General features: G+C 37.0%; 2 protein-coding genes across 6 annotated transcripts in view; one reads left to right on the forward strand and one right to left on the reverse strand.

The window, feature by feature from the left end:
• Positions 1-19,430, reverse strand: part of LOC109416190 (histone-lysine N-methyltransferase SETD1B) — a 94,594-nt gene that overhangs the window by 45,644 nt on the left and 29,520 nt on the right. For all 5 annotated transcript variants that reach the window (XM_062851335.1, XM_062851337.1, XM_062851338.1 and 2 more), the window contains exon 2: positions 15,883-16,425. In XM_062851335.1, the coding sequence (XP_062707319.1) occupies positions 15,883-16,091 (209 nt within the window). In that variant the 5' untranslated portion in view covers positions 16,092-16,425. The remainder of the gene's footprint in view (positions 1-15,882; positions 16,426-19,430) is intronic.
• Positions 3,771-4,645, forward strand: LOC109412349 (endocuticle structural glycoprotein SgAbd-2). The gene has a single exon (XM_019685992.3). It carries the CDS (start codon positions 4,179-4,181, stop codon positions 4,539-4,541), a length of 363 nt encoding a protein of 120 aa, XP_019541537.3. The 5' UTR covers positions 3,771-4,178; the 3' UTR covers positions 4,542-4,645.

A 19,430-nucleotide genomic window follows, 5' to 3' on the forward strand; every position in this document is an offset into this window, starting at 1 on the left:
TCGATTGGGTCGAACCAATGCGCACTTTCATAGATCGACCAGATAAATATAAGTCGAACCATCTAACGAAGCCTGCGGATACTCCCAATTTAGCAAGCTTATTGAGGAGAATCCTATGATTCACACGATCAAACGCTGATTTGAAATCCGTGTATATCACGTCCACTTGCTTTCCAGCATCCATCGACCGAATGCATAGTGACGTAAACTCGACAAGATTGGTAGACACTGATCGCTTAGGGAAAAATCCATGTTGAGCCGTGGATATGTAGTTCTTGCAGCATTCAAACAGTACGTTTTTCACAATAATCTCAAATATTTTCGAGCAGGCAGCTAATGATGTTATCCCTCTGTAGTTAGCTATGTCACGCTTGTCGCCTTTCTTAAACACAGGTGAAAGAAAAGAGTTTTTCCAACTGGTAGGAAAGGTACCTTGTTGCAGCGAGTGATTGAACAGCTTCGTCAATGGCATTAAAAATGCAGCGGAACACCTTTTCAGCAAAGATGACGGAATGCCATCAGGTCCAGGTGACGTAGAATACTTCAGCTTCCGAATTGCATTAAGAACGTGTTCTTCAGTGACATCGAAAATACCAAAATCGATTACATCCGATGGAGTATCACGGATGGCCTCAGCGATTAGTGCAGGCGTGACATCGGCGCTCGAGAATGCAGACTTGAAGTGTTGCGCAAAAAGGTTACACTTTCCAAAAGCAGTATCTACCGAAGATTCTCCAAAGTGCATAGCCGTCGGTAGTCTATCTTCCTTGCGCTTATACTTTACAAAAGACCAAAAGCGTTTTGGGTGTAGTCGAAGATTCCTCTGAACTCGGTCAACATATCGAGCGTATGGAAGTCGATTGTAGCTAGTGTATTTGTTGCTAGCAAACACGAAACAACGTTTCAGCTGAGGAGAACGATTCCGTCGGTATTTTCGAAATGCTGACCTTCTTCGGCATTTCAGTTTACGGAGGTATCGGTTTGTCCAGGGTGGTTTTAACGGAGGACGCTTGAAAGGGACACGATGCTCAATAATGCGTCGAATTTCACTGCTGAACGATTCAACCAAAAGATATTGAATAACAAAACATGTTATTCACTTATTACACTGCAAAATCAACAAATAACACATCAATACCAATCTCTGCTCAAATACCTCCAATTGTTATTGAGATGTTTAGATAAAATATTGTAGAATGTTCTTTGCATGATATTTGTAAGTATTCCGTTCCACTCGGGTAAGACGTAGCATACCGGACCTTTCCTTCGCAGGTTATGCGTGGTCCAACGTATGTCACTTAATTTTTATATACACTTCCGATCAAAAGTTTGGGGTCATCCCCTCAAAAACATGCTTTTTTTAGGCCCCTATCTCCGCCAATTTGCGCCCGATTTCAAAGTCCTAGGTCTCATTCAAAAGATAATTACTCAAAGTATCTTTAAACATGGTTTAGGTGAAACTTTTACAAAATTTTTTTTAATGTGAACCAGTGAAGAGAATTGTCAGACAAAAGAGGCACAAAACAAGCAACAAAGAAGGTGCGACGATTACTCTTTATCCCTACTGGTAACAGATAATGACATGATCTCGAAATTTTTTGTTGCAGACAAAACGGAAGCTGAATGTGTTGCGTACTTTTCAACTCGTGAATAATCAATTATTGCTAACCCAAAGTCGAAACTGTTTGATGATAGAGCTTCACTAGAGTTGCAGTGTTTACCGACTCGAAGTTACCGTTCGAAAATCGCAATACAAGGCTTAAAAATCTCTAAACTCGTGGTGTACGATGTTAATCCCATTATTTTTAAGTTGGGACAAACTTATGTCGCATGGGTTTGTTTGTCGCAACAAATACAGGTTGCGACATTGTCATTATTGTTGCGCGATGGTTGAATTTTGATTCACTGATGTGAACTTAACCCAAAGTTGCCAATTTTTTTGAAAAATGAATATAAACTTACGGCAGTGTCGCTAAAAATTGGGTAGATCAAATTTTAATATGGGAGCGGTAATATAAGCTATTTTCTATTAGCTTTCAACTGCTTTTTTCCGAACCTGGTTAAAATATCTAGGAGTAAAGTTATTGAGTAAATTAACTGTTGATGTCATCGACCAAAAGCTTGATGTCACTTTCGTAAAACATGGAAAAGTGATTTGGTAATATCTTCGTCATCAGTTCAATTTTAATTCTTTTTGGCTCATTTCAAAGATAATTAACTAAATTTACGTTTGATGCCTTCAACGTATTTAACGATTTTTATATATTAAAATGTAATGTGAAGTTAACACATTTAATCACATTTCAAAAAATGAAACAACTTTACGTTAAGTTTTAGTATGTAAACTTTAACAAATATGCGTGATTCAATATCTATGCAGTCCGTACCATTCATTATGTTTCAAATAAGCCGAGAATACAAATTGAATAAAAGATGATGAAGATATCAATAAATCACTTTTCCATGTTTACTATAGTGGCCCCAAACTTTTCGCCGATACATCATTTTGAGGGGTGACTCCAAACTTTTGGTCGATGACATCAATAGTTAATTTACTGATTAACTTTTTTTTTCTAGATTTTTTAGCTTTGTTTCATTCATTTTTTTTTTGTAAAAGTTTCACCTAAATCATGTTCAAAGTTACTTTGACTTATTATCTTTTGAATGAGACCTAGGGCTTTGAAAACGGACGCAAATTGGCGGAGATATGGGCCTAAAAAGGCATGTTTTTGAGGGGATGACCACAAACTTTTGATCGGGAGTGTAGATATTAGAATTCTGAACTAAACAATTTCTTTTGGGTTGAAACCATTATCTTGCCGGTAAACTCAGAAAAGTAAAAAAAAAAGTGTTTTATCATCGAATTTTAGTTTTTCGCCAGTCGATTGGTATGGAGTGTCACCTGTGTCCCGCGGCTGTAAAAGGTTGGGCAAGCCTGCTCTAAAGGGTTAAAACACTAAAACAGCAAACATTATTCGCACATTTAATAGGGTAACGGTTGAATTTTGGACCCCTAGAGGACATTAGTTTGAATTTAAGTCTAAATCAAACAGATTCAGAGGGTATTTACACATGATGATGATGTTAGTATGTTCGTAAAAGCCTCCGCTGTCCCTTAAAAATACCCACAAGGTCATTTCTGGCTGAAAATTTGATAATAACTGATTTTTGAAGCATCTGTTTTCACTGTTTTGGACTCCCAAATATATTTTGGACCCTCTTAAGTATGTGTTTTGGACACCCGGTGTTTAAACTCGTTTGAAACTATTTTGGAAGAATTTGCCGCTTGAATATGCTGGATCTCATCCTAATTACTTGATTGACAAAGGCTGATTAGACGAACTTTGCGAATTTAATGCGCTAGAATGATAAACGTTTTTGTTTTTACTGCAAGTTTCCTCAGCACCACATTTTCTTTTTGTAAACATGATGCGACACTCGCCTGGATGACGAGATTAACAAAAAATAATTTCAAGGCAAATAAGGATATTTCCAGTGAGGAAATGATTGCTGCTCGTGCAGAGCAATCTTATTTAGCGAAAGATTCTAAAAATTTCCGTCATCTCATCGTTAAACCTGTGTAAGCTGTGATAATACGATCCAGGGGGTCCAAAATATATGGGGGTCAAAATTATATTGGTTACCCTATTATGGAGACGCATGGTTGGCCAATTTCTGTCTTACGAAGCAACCTGCTACCTAATACATGTATTTATGATAAACCTGTTTGCCAATAAAAATAAATCATCCTACCCTTAGATCATGTATTTACATTGATACATTCACAAAAAACTAACGGGAGCCAAGGATATCTTATTTTTAACACATTCACGTTACACCTTATCAACTGCAGCAACCGCCGCCGGACATGCTAACCACAGCTGATCTAACGAGTCCTCAAGGCCACCGGCCGGCAGATCGCATCATTGCTTTTTAGCTGCATCCCAACTAACGCCCATCACTTTCATGGTGTCATCGTTCAACGATCATGGTAACCTCTACGGGCAATTAGCGCCTCCAGAGCTAGATCCACACAGAAGGGTAGGCAAAGTTTTGGGTGGGGACTCCCGTATAAAGAGATGATTTGATACTCAAAAGTCTAACATATTCGTTTCTAACTCGAGTCAGACAGTGCCAAGTCAGCGCAGGAGACAATCACTCCCACCCATCTAGTCAAAATGAAAGTGTTCTTCGCAGTAGTTCTTTTGGTGGCCGCCGTGTCATGTGCCCCTCAGGATCCGAACGCAACGCCGGTTCCGATTGTGTCGCAGACCTCGAACCTGAACCCGGATGGCAGTTTCCAGTATTCCTACGAATCGGGCAACGGCATCAAGGTGGAAGACCAGGGTGAGCTGAAGGTCGTTGAAGTGCCCAAGGAAGACGGCACGGGAACCCAGCAGGCTCAGGTTTCGGTCCAGAAGGGAAGCTACTCGTACAACGCTCCCGATGGAACGCCCATTACGCTGCAGTGGACTGCCGATGAGAATGGATTCCACGCCACTGGTGATCATTTGCCAGTTGCCCCGGTTGCGAACCCTTAGGAGGTAGTTTGGGGTTGATTGAGAAGGGCGTGATAATTGGAAATGATATTTTTATGTTATGTTTGAATGCAAATAAAACTGGATGTTTCCTAATATGATTAAGAGTGTTGTATTTTGAGAAATGGTTTAAATTACAAAGCAATGGAAAGAAATAACAAGTGGCAGTGGTGCTTATACACTTACTTCAAATGTCTTATGAATAGTAGTGAACAATGAATATTTTCATCAATTTGATGATAGCGTATTTGATCAACGATTGAATCGAAGATATTTCCGGGTGGACTTTTAGTCTAGTACATCATTATGCTCGTCTTTCCAAAGACTACCATACTAATTCAAGAAATATTTAGCAAGATAAAATCCCTTCAATTAGTAGCTGTAAAAAAACTCATAAGAGCGCTAAGTAAAACGACTGGTAGAGGTATATCGATTTGATTTCATGGAAGGGCCCATCCATAAGAACCCTATTTTTCTGATTTTATTATTATATAAAAACATTCGAATCATTTCTATTGCAGAGGAGAATATCAAAATGATAACAACAGAATCACAAAATCTGTTTTTATATCTTGGTTTGTTATTATTAAGTTATTGAGGGATTACCTTTCCATAACATGTTTTGTTGGACAAACTTATTTTGTTATGATCGTGCTATTAATATATTTTCTTTAAACATCATTTCAATAACATGTTTTGTTGTAGAACAAGTTCAGTTATTATTGATTTTTTGAGACTTTTCAAATATTTGATCATCAATAATACATTAATAACATGTTTTGCAATCAAAACTATATCATTCGAGATTGATGTTGTTCACAGCATTTCGCAAGGAACTGTTGAGAAAATCATGTTTTCTGGTCAGTTACTCTTCCTCTTTTTTCTGACATTACATTCTAACTGTGTCAGTGGGGAGCATCCATTGAGTACGTCACGCTAAAACTGGGGATTTTCGCCCCCTCTCTCAACTTCATACGGGGTTTTCCTTTACTTAACACATTGCTTGTCACATTTTCACAAACCCCTCTTCCCCCTAAGACCTTATAAGATCTTATAACTCGATTTGTTTTAGAATTGTTATCAATAACTTGTTAATTTCAAAATTTGATATTGAAATATTTTACAAATTCACTGTTATTAAGTTGTTATTGAAACCAACAAAACGTGTTATTCAACTGGTCTTCCAGGAACATTTTTTTGTTATGATTTTTGTTATTTTGCCGCTTATGACAGACAAGCTTATAACATGATATGTTATGTTAATAACACAAAAATAACTCTTTCCGTTTCTTAGTTATTTTCTCATAATAACATATTTTGTTATGCAGTAGATATTCTCTGCTGCTCGAGTTTTATTATTTTCGAAGATGTGTGACTTTGAGTACGTCATCAAAAATATTTAGAAGGTGACACATAAAATCACAACTATCATATTGTTGTTTATTGGTCAACAGATGAATTACCTACCCTAATGACAATGGTTCAAGATATAGCTAAAAACATTACCATGAAATTCTTCTAAAATTAAACTTAATTGTTTCACGGCACTGATGTTAGAGCTATTTCACTTTATGGCGTTTTAAAATACTTTTACAGTCATTTTCAAACGTGAATTTTTGCGCAAAAGTAATTACCTCAACTTAGAAAGGGTTGGTTCAGCCCTGTCATGGAAAAATCAAAACTGGTTATCCATGGTCTCCGAATTTCAGCGCCCTTTATACTGGTACATCGTCGTTGATATGATTTCAATATTGTGCGTTGTGCACACTATTGCAAAAGTAGACAAGTCTACTATCCATGTATTGTTTTGTAAATTTGTCGAAGTATTCACCCAGGGATTCTTTCAGGAATTCCTCCACCCAGACAACCAGTAATCGTATAAGAAGTTGCATAAAATGATAAATTGGAGGCCATATGCGTACATGCCTCTATTTAGGGGCTTGTAAAATGTACGCATATCACCTCCACTATAACATCTTATGCAACATCTTATACGATCACTGGTTGACTGGGCAGGATTTTTTATTGGGATTTCGCCAGCAGTTTCTCAAGGAATTGCTCAATACATGCTTCTTGAAACTAGTCCACGGGTTTCTTCAGGATTTTTTTTCCGGTCTTCCTTTAAGAATTCTCTCAGAGGTTTTTCAGGAATTTCTTCAAAGATTACTTTAGAGATTTCGGAAGGAATTCTTTAAAGGATTCTGACTCTGTTCTGTCCTCCACCAGAGATTTGTCCAGAATATTTTCTAGAAATTCTTGTTGGAATTCCTCTAGGAGTTCCTCCAGATATTCCTTGAAAAGTGTCTTTTCGGCAAAAACTTCTTGAAAGTTTCTTGCAGAAGTACATCTAGAAGTACTAGTAGGAATCCAATCATGACTTTCTGCAGAAGTTTCTTCGCAGATTCCTTCAGAAATTCTTGCAAGAACTTGTAGGAGAATACCTTTATTTTTCCAGAAATTCTTGCTGGAATCTTTTCAGAGATTTTTCATTCAGGTCTATATATTCTCCTGGGATACCATCCAAAGATTTCCCCAGCCATTCCTTCGAACAATAATCTACAACATATGATTGGAATTTATCTAGAAATTTCTTTAAAAAAATTTCAAGAGATTCTTCTAGAAGCTCCTCCAAGTATTCCTCCAAGGGCTGCTCCAAACATTCATTCTATGATTTTTTCAGACAAATTCAGACAGGAATTCTTCCAGACATATTACCAAGTATTTCGTCTGAGAATTTCCTCAATCCCTTTCTCTCCCTTCAGAATTTCTTCAAGGGTGTCCGTAGAAATCTCCTTAGACATTGTTACCGTTAACGGTAGCAATGAACCCTACGAACATGCATGAGGGACGCAACCAAGCTACTAAATTCAAATTGTGCAACTTCGCATGTAGTACGCAGATTTGTAATGTACTAAAAAAAACAAAAAACGTCATCGAGAGAGCGAAATTGACGAGGGCACCACTACGCCCAGGGCGAAAACGACGAGGACAGCGCCAAGCCTTCCTACTGGAGACCCCACCACGACCCAAGTGCCCGGAGTGTACGATGTACCCTGCCGGCAACCACGCGGCATGCCAGGACCGGGTTCGAGTGCCCTGCGCGACCGATCTTCTGGTAGGCCACTACGAGGCAGCCTACGCCCTGGCCGTTTAGGGTGTAACCCAAACGTCTAAAATCCTCGATAGCAATCCCTGGCTGGAACATCCCATTCGATCATCCAAGCAGACCCTCCTATTATGACCCGAAACAACAAAAGTATGTCAAGTTCTGTCCATCTACCCTCGCATGTCAGCAATGGGCCCCAACACACCGATCGGCCGCAACATAACTAACCCTAACACTAACCCACCCCGTAAAAATGAAATAATTGAAATATGAACATCTAAAACAAAACTAAGGTAAACATATTTTATGCGTTTCAATAAAAAAAGGGATAGGTCTGCATGCATGTCCGTTGGTTCGTTGTACCCTTGTCCGCTGGTACTTCATACAGATTGTGAGTCAACTTGAGCAAGAACATTGTTGACCCAGAGAAAACAACGGTGAGCTGACCCAGGACGTAAGGACGTCCAGTGTCCACTGCCCAGGCGTATGGACCTCGCTGGCAGTTACAGGATTTCCTTGGAAACTACTGCAATAATACGTTAAAAAATTGTTTAAAAATTCCTTAAGGAGTTTTTCTTTGAAATCGAACAAGTTTCTCATGATTTTTGTTTTTTTTTTTTTAATTTTTCCATAAATTTCTCCAGAGATTATTTAAAAAAAATGCTTCAGGGATGTTAATCCAGCAATTCTTCCATTTTTTATAATTTGTTCTAGCAATCTTCACAGGTATCTTCTGGAGTTCTTTCAAGGATTCCTTCAGAAAATCCAAGGGATTCCCTTAGAAATTCTAAAATTACTTCAGTATTTTTGTACAATTTTTAGAAGAACTACTGAAAATATCTCTGACAGAATCCTAGAAGATATATTCCTGACGGAATCACAGGAGTAGTTTCAAATATATTTTTTGTAGATATTTCTGCAGGAATCCCTGACGGAATTTCACAAGGATTTCTTGGAGGAACATTGGAAGAAATTCCGCAGAGTTTTCAAGAGGGAAACTTTATATGCAAGAGCTTCTGAAGAAATACCTTGCTGAAATTCCTGAAAATCCTTGAAATACTTAAAGAAGAAATTCGTAAAGAAATTCCGAAATCTTATTCCTGTAAAAAACCCTGAAGGTATTTTAAAGGTATCCTAGAAAAAATCCTGTAGGAATCTCAGGATACTTTGGAAGGAAAGTAAAGTGTAGGTCCCAAGATGAACTAGCCGGGTTAAAAATCTCTATAATAAAGATAGAAAATGTAATTCCTGAAAATAATCATGTTATTGCGCATTTCCCACCCCATTGGACCCTTTCCGAAGTTAGTATAAGTGCGGGATCGTGAATAAAACTGCGATTTTGCATCGCGCGTTCATTCTTTATGGTGATCGACAAGCAACTCTCCGGAGATTGCAGCAGAGATCCAATATAAATTCTCTTTGGATTTCATAAAAACGACAGCACCGATTGCGCTACAAATTTTACAAGAAATTTCTCGAAACATTTCAGCTACTTAAAAATTATTATTGCGGCTTCTTTATGAACTCTGGCTTGAATTTACACTAAATCTGGGATCCAATGCGGCGAATGCACTTTTGAAAATATTTTTTTTACTTCATATTACTTTTTTATCATTGCTTTCACGCTAGAATTTCAAGTCTGTTATAAACAACTCAGTGAATATTGACATTTTGGCAAGTTCTGCTTATTGTTTTAGAATCACATTCTTTAACAACTACATTAATACCATCATTAACATTTTTGAAAGTCAGATTAATGTTTTTTAGTTTTTTTTTCATGTTATATGGTCAAAATGTATCTTCTTAATAAAGGGCCCCCACAACGCTGTGGCCCCGGGTCCCCACATTTGTAAATCCGGCCCTGGCTACATAACTTCCCAACCAAGGCTTTACAAAAATGTTAAAACAGAGAATTAACGGGAAGTCCTATTATCAACCAATTGTTTAGTAGCAATGATTTCAGCTAAATGAGAAATACATTGCAAATTCCTAAAAAAATAAGGCAAAACTAACTTTGTTCTAAAAAAAATAAAGTCTACGCTCATCTCTAGTTAAAAATTTCGTGTAAATTTGCATTTATTTCGATGCACATATTTGGAGCATCGAAATAAACGCAAAATTAAGTTTCATTTTAAAATTACACGACTTTAATTTTACACGATTCATGTCTCGTACATGAGTCGTGTAAAATTAAATATCGTTTAAATTTAAACGATTTATTTTTGGCAATTCCGTTTGTTGACATGGATTTTTTTCCGCCGCACGACTACCAGAGCTAATTTTGTTGTGGAGATTAACTTCACGGCGATGCGGTATTGTCATAACTCATACTTGTCGATCATTATTTGACCATACTAATTCTTGGCCATCAACAGTTGTTCTTTACGCAGCCGCATCGCAAAACGTAGCACCGGGAGACGCACTGCGATTGTAGTTGGTGCTGCTGCTGATGAACTTGTTTTTGAAAGAACTCGATAGTTTTATATAAGAATCAACAATCTGATTAATGGCACTTGTATAAATTATACATTTTATGCACTTGCGTACGTACAAGGAATTATAAAAAAACGAAAATTCGCGACACAAAACCAACAATCAGTGCGTCTTTCGGTGCTTCTCTCACGACCAACTGCCTTCTGTCGTCGCGCAAAACAAAACTGAAACAGACACGCCATTTGTATTGATTGTAAACGAGTGTCGCTGTAAATTTACACGCTAATTTAAATTTATAGTTTTGTTAACAGAAAATCGGTTGTTATTCAACTTAATTTTAAATTCAAACCTGAAAATTCTTTGCCACGGAATTTTAGGTTCATAAAAGTGCAAAATTGTATGTTTTTTAATGCTCTCAATATGTGCATCATATTCAACTCAATTTTCAATCATTTTTTGATTTAAATTCGTTTAAAGTTGCAGCTTCTGCCATTTACATGTCGTTTAAATTTAATTATTTTTTTCTGTGTAGACATCTACGAACCAGATGACGTAAAAAGTTTAAGATCATTACGACGCTTATAAGTTCCTAGTATGGAATTACAATGTAGTAACCGAATGATCAATTTGACCCCGGTTTACGGTATACGAAAAAAATCTTGTGAAATTTCTTATGGAGTTGATGCGAAAATTCCTAGGAAATATATTTGGAAAATGTATGAATTCGTGAAAAAAGTAGGAATTTCAGCGGAAATATACGGAGGAATACTACTAGAACTCCTGAAAGTGAAAGGATCTCTGTATGAATTTTTGCTGGAATCTCTAGAGGAATCCCTGCTAATATCACTGAAAATGATAATGCAAGAATCCCTGCAGGAATTGTGCTGGATATTCTGGAAATATTCCTGTGGATATTTTCAATGGAATCCCTAGGAAAAATCCTGATGAAATGTCTGGAAGAGTTCATGAAGATATACGGTACGAATTCCAGAAGATAACACCGGAATATGGGCCCCTGCAGCAACAGCTGTAAAGGCGTGGGTGTTCAGCATGATCATGCTGAGGGTGACGTTCCCCAGTCGTTCCTTTTCGTAAAGGAAATTTCATAGACATAGTGTTTTCGTGCCTGCCACATGATCTACACATGCAAAATGGACATTGGCAAAGGAAGCTCTCAGTTAACAACTGTGGAAGTGCTCATAGAACACAAAACTGAGAAGCAGGCTTTGTCTCAGTGAAGAGGTAATGCCAAGAAGAAGAAGAGGAACAAGAAGAAGACGAACACCAGAGAATTTTCTGAAATGAAATCGCGACCTGAAATAATTTCTAAAATATTTTTTGAAAGAGCTTCTGAATGCGAAGATGAACAAGGCCAGGGCGGATCCCTGGCGAAACTTATGATTCCCTCCCCAAGTAACATTTTTTAGTCAAATAGACAAGAAGAGGTTCTTAGAACTATCATAAAAGCAAATTAAAAGGTACATGGTTTAATGACGGTTCTCAAAATCTCTGCAAGACTAATTGATCATCAAAATATAACTTGGGTCAGAACGTATTTTTAAAGGACACCCTAGAGTAATTTTTGTAGTTATTCTAGGATAAGTTTCAGCAGGAAAACAAGTAAACTTCCTAAGCGAAGTCTTGGTTAAATTTCTGAAAAAAAATCTTAAGTGCATGTCGAAGGAAAGCCATAGAAACATTTCTTAAAGGTACTCTGGAAGAATTGTTGGTAAGAAACCTTGAAAGATTTTATGAATGAATTCCTAAAATTATTTATGAAGATATCCATAGTGCAATTTTGGAAGGCATTCATAGAAGATTTGCTGAAGGAGAAATTCTGGAGAATTCCTGGAAGAATTTTTAACAGAAAATTCGATGATTTTATTATGGATATTAGGATTATCCTAAAGAGTCTCTGAAAGATTTTTTAAAAGAAATTTTGGAAGATGTTCTAAAGAAATGTTTTACAAAATTTCGAAAATAATTCGGATTTTTTGATTTCCTTAACATAATTGCTGAAAAGGTTTTCTGAAAGAATCTCAGGACAGATTTCCATGGAGAAATTTCTGAGTTTCCTCATGAAACTCTGTAGAAGTTTTTGTAGCAATGCACGGATGTTCTTATGAATTAATCCCTGGAGAACTTTCAAAAGGAATCCGTGAAAGATTTTCCGAAAGAAATCCCTGGAGCCTAGATGATTTTCTGAAGAAATCCATCGACCAATTTCGAAAAAAAAAATCCATGGAAGCCGGGGGGTCAAGGCTCCGAGCCCCCACAATTCAGGGGCCCCCACATAATTTCACTTCTCGGAAAAAATGTGCAGCGAGAAAAAAAGTAGTGCAAGATTTTTGATTTTTGTCACAAAAATTTCAAATGACTGTCTACAGGCAAAATCTATGTTATACATAGTGATTCCTTTGTGAAAAACTGCAAATATTTTTCCAGCCATTTTTGAAATTTAAATTTTGCCTCCAAATCATATTTACATTTATGTTTTTTTGTGTAATTGCTTAAGAAAAAATACCGGAAATCCTGAAGAAAATCTTCGACTGAATTCGAATGGACCTCCAAAACTCTATAAATCGCCTGGTCAAAAAGTTCCTGCTTAATTTGTTTCGAAATTTAGAAGTATTTTTGGAACTCATAAATTTGATTTTAACTGGACAGCTTGCGAATCGGAGAATACCAAAACTGTTGAAACATCTTTTTAGACGAAATCCATCATGAAATGAAAGCAGATTGTTTTTAAGAAGTTCAGTCCGAATTTTTAAGTTGAGAGATTTGCTTAACGAAATAAGGATAAAATCTATAGAGTACTTGAGAAATTTAGAAGAAATTTGTGGGAAAATTGGCTAGAATTTGCCCTTGTTTCCTGCTTAAGATTTTCAAGAAGTTTAATAGGAAATGAAGTTCGAAATTCCATCATAAATTTGTAATGGGATTTCTCTAAAATTGCTTCAATATTTCATTTTAGAATTTTCTCTATGATTTCAAAGTTTTGTAAAACATTCTTTTGGGAGGTCGCCAGTATCTCCCTTGGATGCCGCGTTGGAACGAGTTTTTGTTAAGTGTTCATTTTTAGTCATTTTTTCAGAGGCTGTAGCAAAAATCCACTAGAAATTTTCTTTGGATTTCTTAAAAACGACACTACCGATTGCGCTACAATTTTTCTTGTATTGTTTTGCTGTAAATTCTTGTTGCAGTTTCTCTATAAATTCTAGCATGAATTTTTACTATATCTGGGATCCACAGCCGCAAATACACTCTAGAAAAGCATTTTTTTTAAATTTATATACATTTCTTTTATCATTGTTATCATGCTAGAATTTCAACCATTTTATGCATTTAGTGAATTTAGCATGTTATGCATTTAGTGAATTTAGCTTCCTTGACCTGACAAAAGGTTGATCCACCGGGTTTACATGTAACGTGTAACTAATAAATACAAATACAAATACCAACATTTTGCCTAGATCTGCTTATTATTCTACATTAAAATTCTTCCACAACATTGACATAATGGTAAGAATAATTCATATTTTTTTAGATTTTTCCTACGTTATATGAGCAAAATTATATCCTCTATATAAAGAGCCTCCACAACTCTGTGGCCCCGGGCCCCCACATTTGTAAATCCGTCCCTGCATGGTAGGATTGATCAAAAAGGTCTTTGTTTTAAGTTTTTGTTTTTTAAGTTTTTGTTTCTGGGTGAATCTTTATGAAAATTCATGACTTTTTCTATATATTTTCTACAGAAATCGTAAGAATAATTCTCCAAGGAATTTTCAGAGAAATCTCAGAAGGAATTCCTTGCGGAATTCTTTATGATTTATGGACGCTCCCTTAAAGGAGGAATTTTTGAAGAAATCCGCGAATGAAATTTCTGAAGCAAGAATTCCTTTACCTAAAGGTATTACTTTACTTGAAGATTTCTGATGAAATTCGTGGAGGATATTCCAAAGCTATCCTGCATGATTTTCTAAAATAAATATTGGATAAACCATGAGAAAAATCGAAGGAATTACTTATGGAATTTCCAAAGAAATATCTAGAAGAATTTCTGAAGACAATGCAGGACGAACTTTTGAACCCCTAGAAAATTTCTATTATTCGTAAATATTTCTTTTGGAGTCCCTGGAAGTAGTTCTCTTGCAATAGGACCAAGAAGAATGTCGTTTTAGTTGGCTTTGTTCACGTTATTAACGAAAGAGCGAATCGACGAAAAGAAATCGATCAAGTTAGTTAGGCTCTTATGAAAAATCATTGTCAAATTAACACTCAACATTACTGAGGGCGAAAAATCTGGCTCGACGAATATTATATTCAGGAGGGTGGAATACAAATTTTTTACATACCGAAATAGTTGATTTTTCTATCATGAAAAGCAAAACATGTTCCATAACGTGGGTGGATCACCTTAGGCAGCATCCATTTATTACGTAATGCTAAAATCGATATTTTTCGACCCCCCCCCCTACGTGACGCTTTATTGTATGAAAACACCATTTTTTTGTATGGGCCGTAACGCTCGGCCATACTCCCCCTAGAGCGTTGCGTAATTTATGGACGGCACATTAGAACGACGCGTAAGATCTACAACATCAAAACTTGATGTTTTTAATGTTTTGACTTTTACTGCAAATGGTTTCTTTTCCAACTTTGAGTTTTTTTAACAGTATCTCACTATGTTCTCCAGGGACTTTATGTCAGGTCCAAAGACATATGGTTTTTATAGATTTATGATAGATTTGATTTTCTCAAGCTTCATATATTTTTTCTAAACCAAATCTCAATATCTGGAATACTTGAACAAACAAAATCTGTGACCAACAAAAATAATTTAAATAATTGGTCAAATTATTGTTCAACGTCTAATGATTTACAGTTGTGAGCGAAAACCATCTCCAATTTTGAGTTTGTTTATACAGTAATGTTCCGATTTTATCACGCCCTCCGCCCATCAGTCCTTTATTTTTCATTAATTTACTGTTATATTTAAGTGTTATATATAAGTGTTTCCCCTTTTCTTGAAGATGAATGTTGAAGGCATGTTTTGCAACGTTAAAATATTGATAATGCGTATAGATTTTGAAAAATATTCTAAAGAATTTTTGAAAAGGGGCGTGATAAAATCGGAACAATACTGTAGGGAATCGCGCCACTTGGGCGGTGGCTTCTATATTCGTCTGTTTTCCACTATAACTCAGTCAAATTTGAACCAATTGACACAACTTTCGGAATGTGGTGAGATAGGTATAGTATCTACCCGTGTACAACATTTAAAGTAAGTTCGTTGACTAAGTTATAGTGGAAAACAGACGAATATAGAAGCCACCGCCCAAGTGGCACGATACCCTAAATGGTTATTTCTCAGCTGGAAACCGATCTATCATTGATATTCACAATCAATAGTCGAACAACTTTCCAAATTTGAAGTACAGTTCCCATTTTGCATCTAGTTGAACTATTTATTCACTATTTCTCCTCCCACTAATGCAGCCGTGGGTGTCAAATACAGCATGACGCGATGTGATGTGCTGTGTACTGTTCCATTGAATTCGGCAGTCTGTGTCTACATCTCTATCATTGCCTTTTCGCTCCACCAGGCTTAGGTACTTGCGCCGTCGATCCCAAACAGACACGTTCCACTGTAATTCGTCTCACTTAACACGAAGCCGGCAACGAAACGTGCCATGAATAAGTTTGCTTATGACAAAAGTCCACAATAAATAACCCAATTAGCGAGCTTCCTCTATACGCCCGCCGTATGTACTTGCTCGCGGATTGATCTTCAAGTGCACTTACCACATATTTCGGAGGCCATCTCTCAAGCTGACCAAACTGCCGCGCCGTTCCGAGCGGGGTTTATCGCGCCGCATACTGCCAAAGTTCCAGAACCGTAATCGCTTGTGGTTCTCATCTTCGTAGAACGGATTCAGATGTTCCGGATAGTCGTAGATCGAACTGGTGCTGGCCGTTCGACCGGTTGTGGCGTACCCGGCGCCGTAAGACATCTTCACCGCAAGCACTTATAGCCAATGACTTCACCACCTTGCAAAAAACTTTAGGTCACCAGTTTGCACTTTTTCTTCTTGCTGCGCACTCCGTTACGAAACCCCACACCGTCAAGATGGGTGTATCCGTACAGGTTATTTTTTGTTTCTTAATCTGTTCTCGCTACCACACTGGCGAACGGTTGTGATGTTTAAATTGCACTCATGAGGCGTGTGTATCTTGGTTGGAGCTTCGCCGTTGTTTTCTGATCAACTTATTAACATCAGGATGATAATTCGTCGAAATTTGCTCCGCACGGCGCTGTTGTCATCATTTGCGGAACATTCTGAAGCACTAGGGGGATAATAACAAGGAAGCATTAAAAACTACACTTTTGAATCTGATTCGAATGCCGAACAAAAATGATCACTACACACTAAGAAAATCTCAATTTTCAAGAAGACACAATCATCAAAGATGACAGAAAGAACCATGACTTAAATTGAAATGTATTTTATTTTTAAGTCGTAAATGCTGTAAACACCAAAATGAATCTTGAATCGTCAGAATTCTGCCAATCACAACAAATTAAACACACACACTTCCAAAAAACCGTGTAATATTATGTCATTTAACGCCGACATATAGCAGCGAGCAAAATGACTTAAAATTAGGTATGATCTTAATTTTACAAGATGTCTAAAAGAGCCGAGTCATGTAATTTTACTAGACGCAATCCCATTCACATAACCTCAAAGACGAAAGTCATTTATTAATCACCATTCCCCCAGTCATTTATTTTCGAATTATGTAAATAATTAAACAGAATTCAATCCAGAATCATTTTTTTTATTTCCTTAATGCCGTACCAAACGCATTGCACAATTTCACAAACCATTCTCACATTATCTCTGTCGGCTGCGGAGTCTTCTTGAATCCTCTCAATTCCTCTTCCGCGTGTTGAATACCAGGCACATACCACTTTTGCACATAACAGCATCCGTAGCAATTCTCATGTATGTTCAGCATCATCCTTATGATCACCAATCTCTTGAACATTTTTCAAACTTTGCTCTAAAAACTGACTGCGATTTTTTTGTATTTTTTCCTGACTGTTTGTTGACGTTTCTCCGGGTTGGAGATGCCGGAAAACAATTAAATCATCATTCGTGTAAAATTCAATCACTTTCTCCTGATATATAGGTTGTGGATCAAAATAACGAATGTTTACCAACAAAAATGTGTTTAATTTGTTGTGATTGGCAGAATTCTGACGATTCAAGATTCATTTTGGTGTTTACAGCATTTACGACTTAAAAATAAAATACATTTCAATTTAAGTCATGGTTCTTTCTGTCATCTTTGATGATTGTGTCTTCTTGAAAATTGAGATTTTCTTAGTGTGCATTTTTGTTGGTAAACATTCGTTATTTTGATCCACAACCTATATATCAGGAGAAAGTGATTGAATTTTACACGAATGATGATTTAATTGTTTTCCGGCATCTCCAACCCGGAGAAACGTCAACAAACAGTCAGGAAAAAATACAAAAAAATCGCAGTCAGTTTTTAGAGCAAAGTTTGAAAAATGTTCAAGAGATTGGTGATCATAAGGATGATGCTGAACATACATGAGAATTGCTACGGATGCTGTTATGTGCAAAAGTGGTATGTGCCTGGTATTCAACACGCGGAAGAGGAATTGAGAGGATTCAAGAAGACTCCGCAGCCGACAGAGATAATGTGAGAATGGTTTGTGAAATTGTGCAATGCGTTTGGTACGGCATTAAGGAAATAAAAAAAATGATTCTGGATTGAATTCTGTTTAATTATTTACATAATTCGAAAATAAATGACTGGGGGAATGGTGATTAATAAATGACTTTCGTCTTTGAGGTTATGTGAATGGGATTGCGTCTAGTAAAATTACATGACTCGGCTCTTTTAGACATCTTGTAAAATTAAGATCATACCTAATTTTAAGTCATTTTGCTCGCTGCTATATGTCGGCGTTAAATGACATAATATTACACGGTTTTTTGGAAGTGTGTAGTCTTGCTTTCACTATATGGTGGAATCCGCGAAACGAAATCACGAGGCAGTACCTGCGTTCCGATGTAACACCATCGTTGTTATCTGCTATCAGTTGGTTAGTTTTATCTTATCTAAGTTTGGGCGATGTTTAAATGGGTTGCTTGCTGACGACGAGCTTTGTACTGTTATTTTTTTCCTGCGATGTCTGTTTCTGGAAAATGTCTGTCACTGAGTGGAGGGGATGCTATTATTGAACGAGCTGATTCAATTCTCTGCAATTTGTATAAGTTCCCGTCGTTTATCGCCATTGTATAAAGTTTAGAAAGGCAAAATATTGTTTATAATATTAATCATAAGTATACAGAAGAAAACATCCCATACCGCATACCCTTACAAATAAATGAAGATTATGCTACGAATAATACACGGAAGACTTCTGTGGGCTGGACACATGGGCGTAGCCAGAGGGGGGCAGAGGGGGGGGGGGGGAAGGGTTAGCCCCCCCCCCCCTGGCCACCAGATTTATTTTCGTATAATCGAACCAACTCAAAGATTATTAATAAGTCGGAGTTCCAAAAAAACATCTAAAAAAATCTAATATTTAAGGTTTTTATCCACAATTATCAAACCTTTTTTACTCGAGAACCACAGCAAATTTCGCCAAATGTTTCTCCAAGAGAACCACTTCAATCTAATCATGATTTTTTTTATCAAATATCAAGTTTGGTTGAATGGCTAAATTTTGTGATGTTTATTCATGTGGAGCCTCGTAGACGTGCGGTTAGGGTCACCAAGCTTCTAATCGCACCATGCTATGGGGTGAGGGTTCGATTCCCGCTCCGGGCGATGAAACTTTTCGTGAGACTAGTTTCTTCTCCGTATCCACTGGTGCATGCTCCGTGTGTCCCTTGTCTAGTGTTTAAGTTTCATTCAGTCTGTGCAGCCTCTGGCTGAAGATGGTGTCCGCGTCTTTTTTTTTTTTAAATACAAAAACAGCATGCCAGATATTTATTTCCAGATAACCCGGAACCGGTTCCGGTAGGGAAGAAGAAATACTTAGTAGAATTGCTATAGAGTGTAGTTATGTGCTACTGCTGCACGAATTTTCACTAGTATTCAATTTAAACAAACGTCATGCTAAGAGTAAAATACTTGGGATTTCTTTATGAATTCTGTCAAGGAAACCTTCAGGCATTTATTCAGGATCTTCTTCAGGGATTCTTTCAGAAATTCCACAAGGGACTTCACCACGAGTTTCTCGTTAATGAATTCTTCCATGGACATCTTGAAGGGTTCCGATAGTGATTGTTTCATGGTTTGTTCCA

Source organism: Aedes albopictus, chromosome 2 (genome assembly GCF_035046485.1).
Source record: "Aedes albopictus strain Foshan chromosome 2, AalbF5, whole genome shotgun sequence".
Taxonomy (NCBI): Eukaryota; Metazoa; Arthropoda; class Insecta; order Diptera; family Culicidae; genus Aedes; species Aedes albopictus.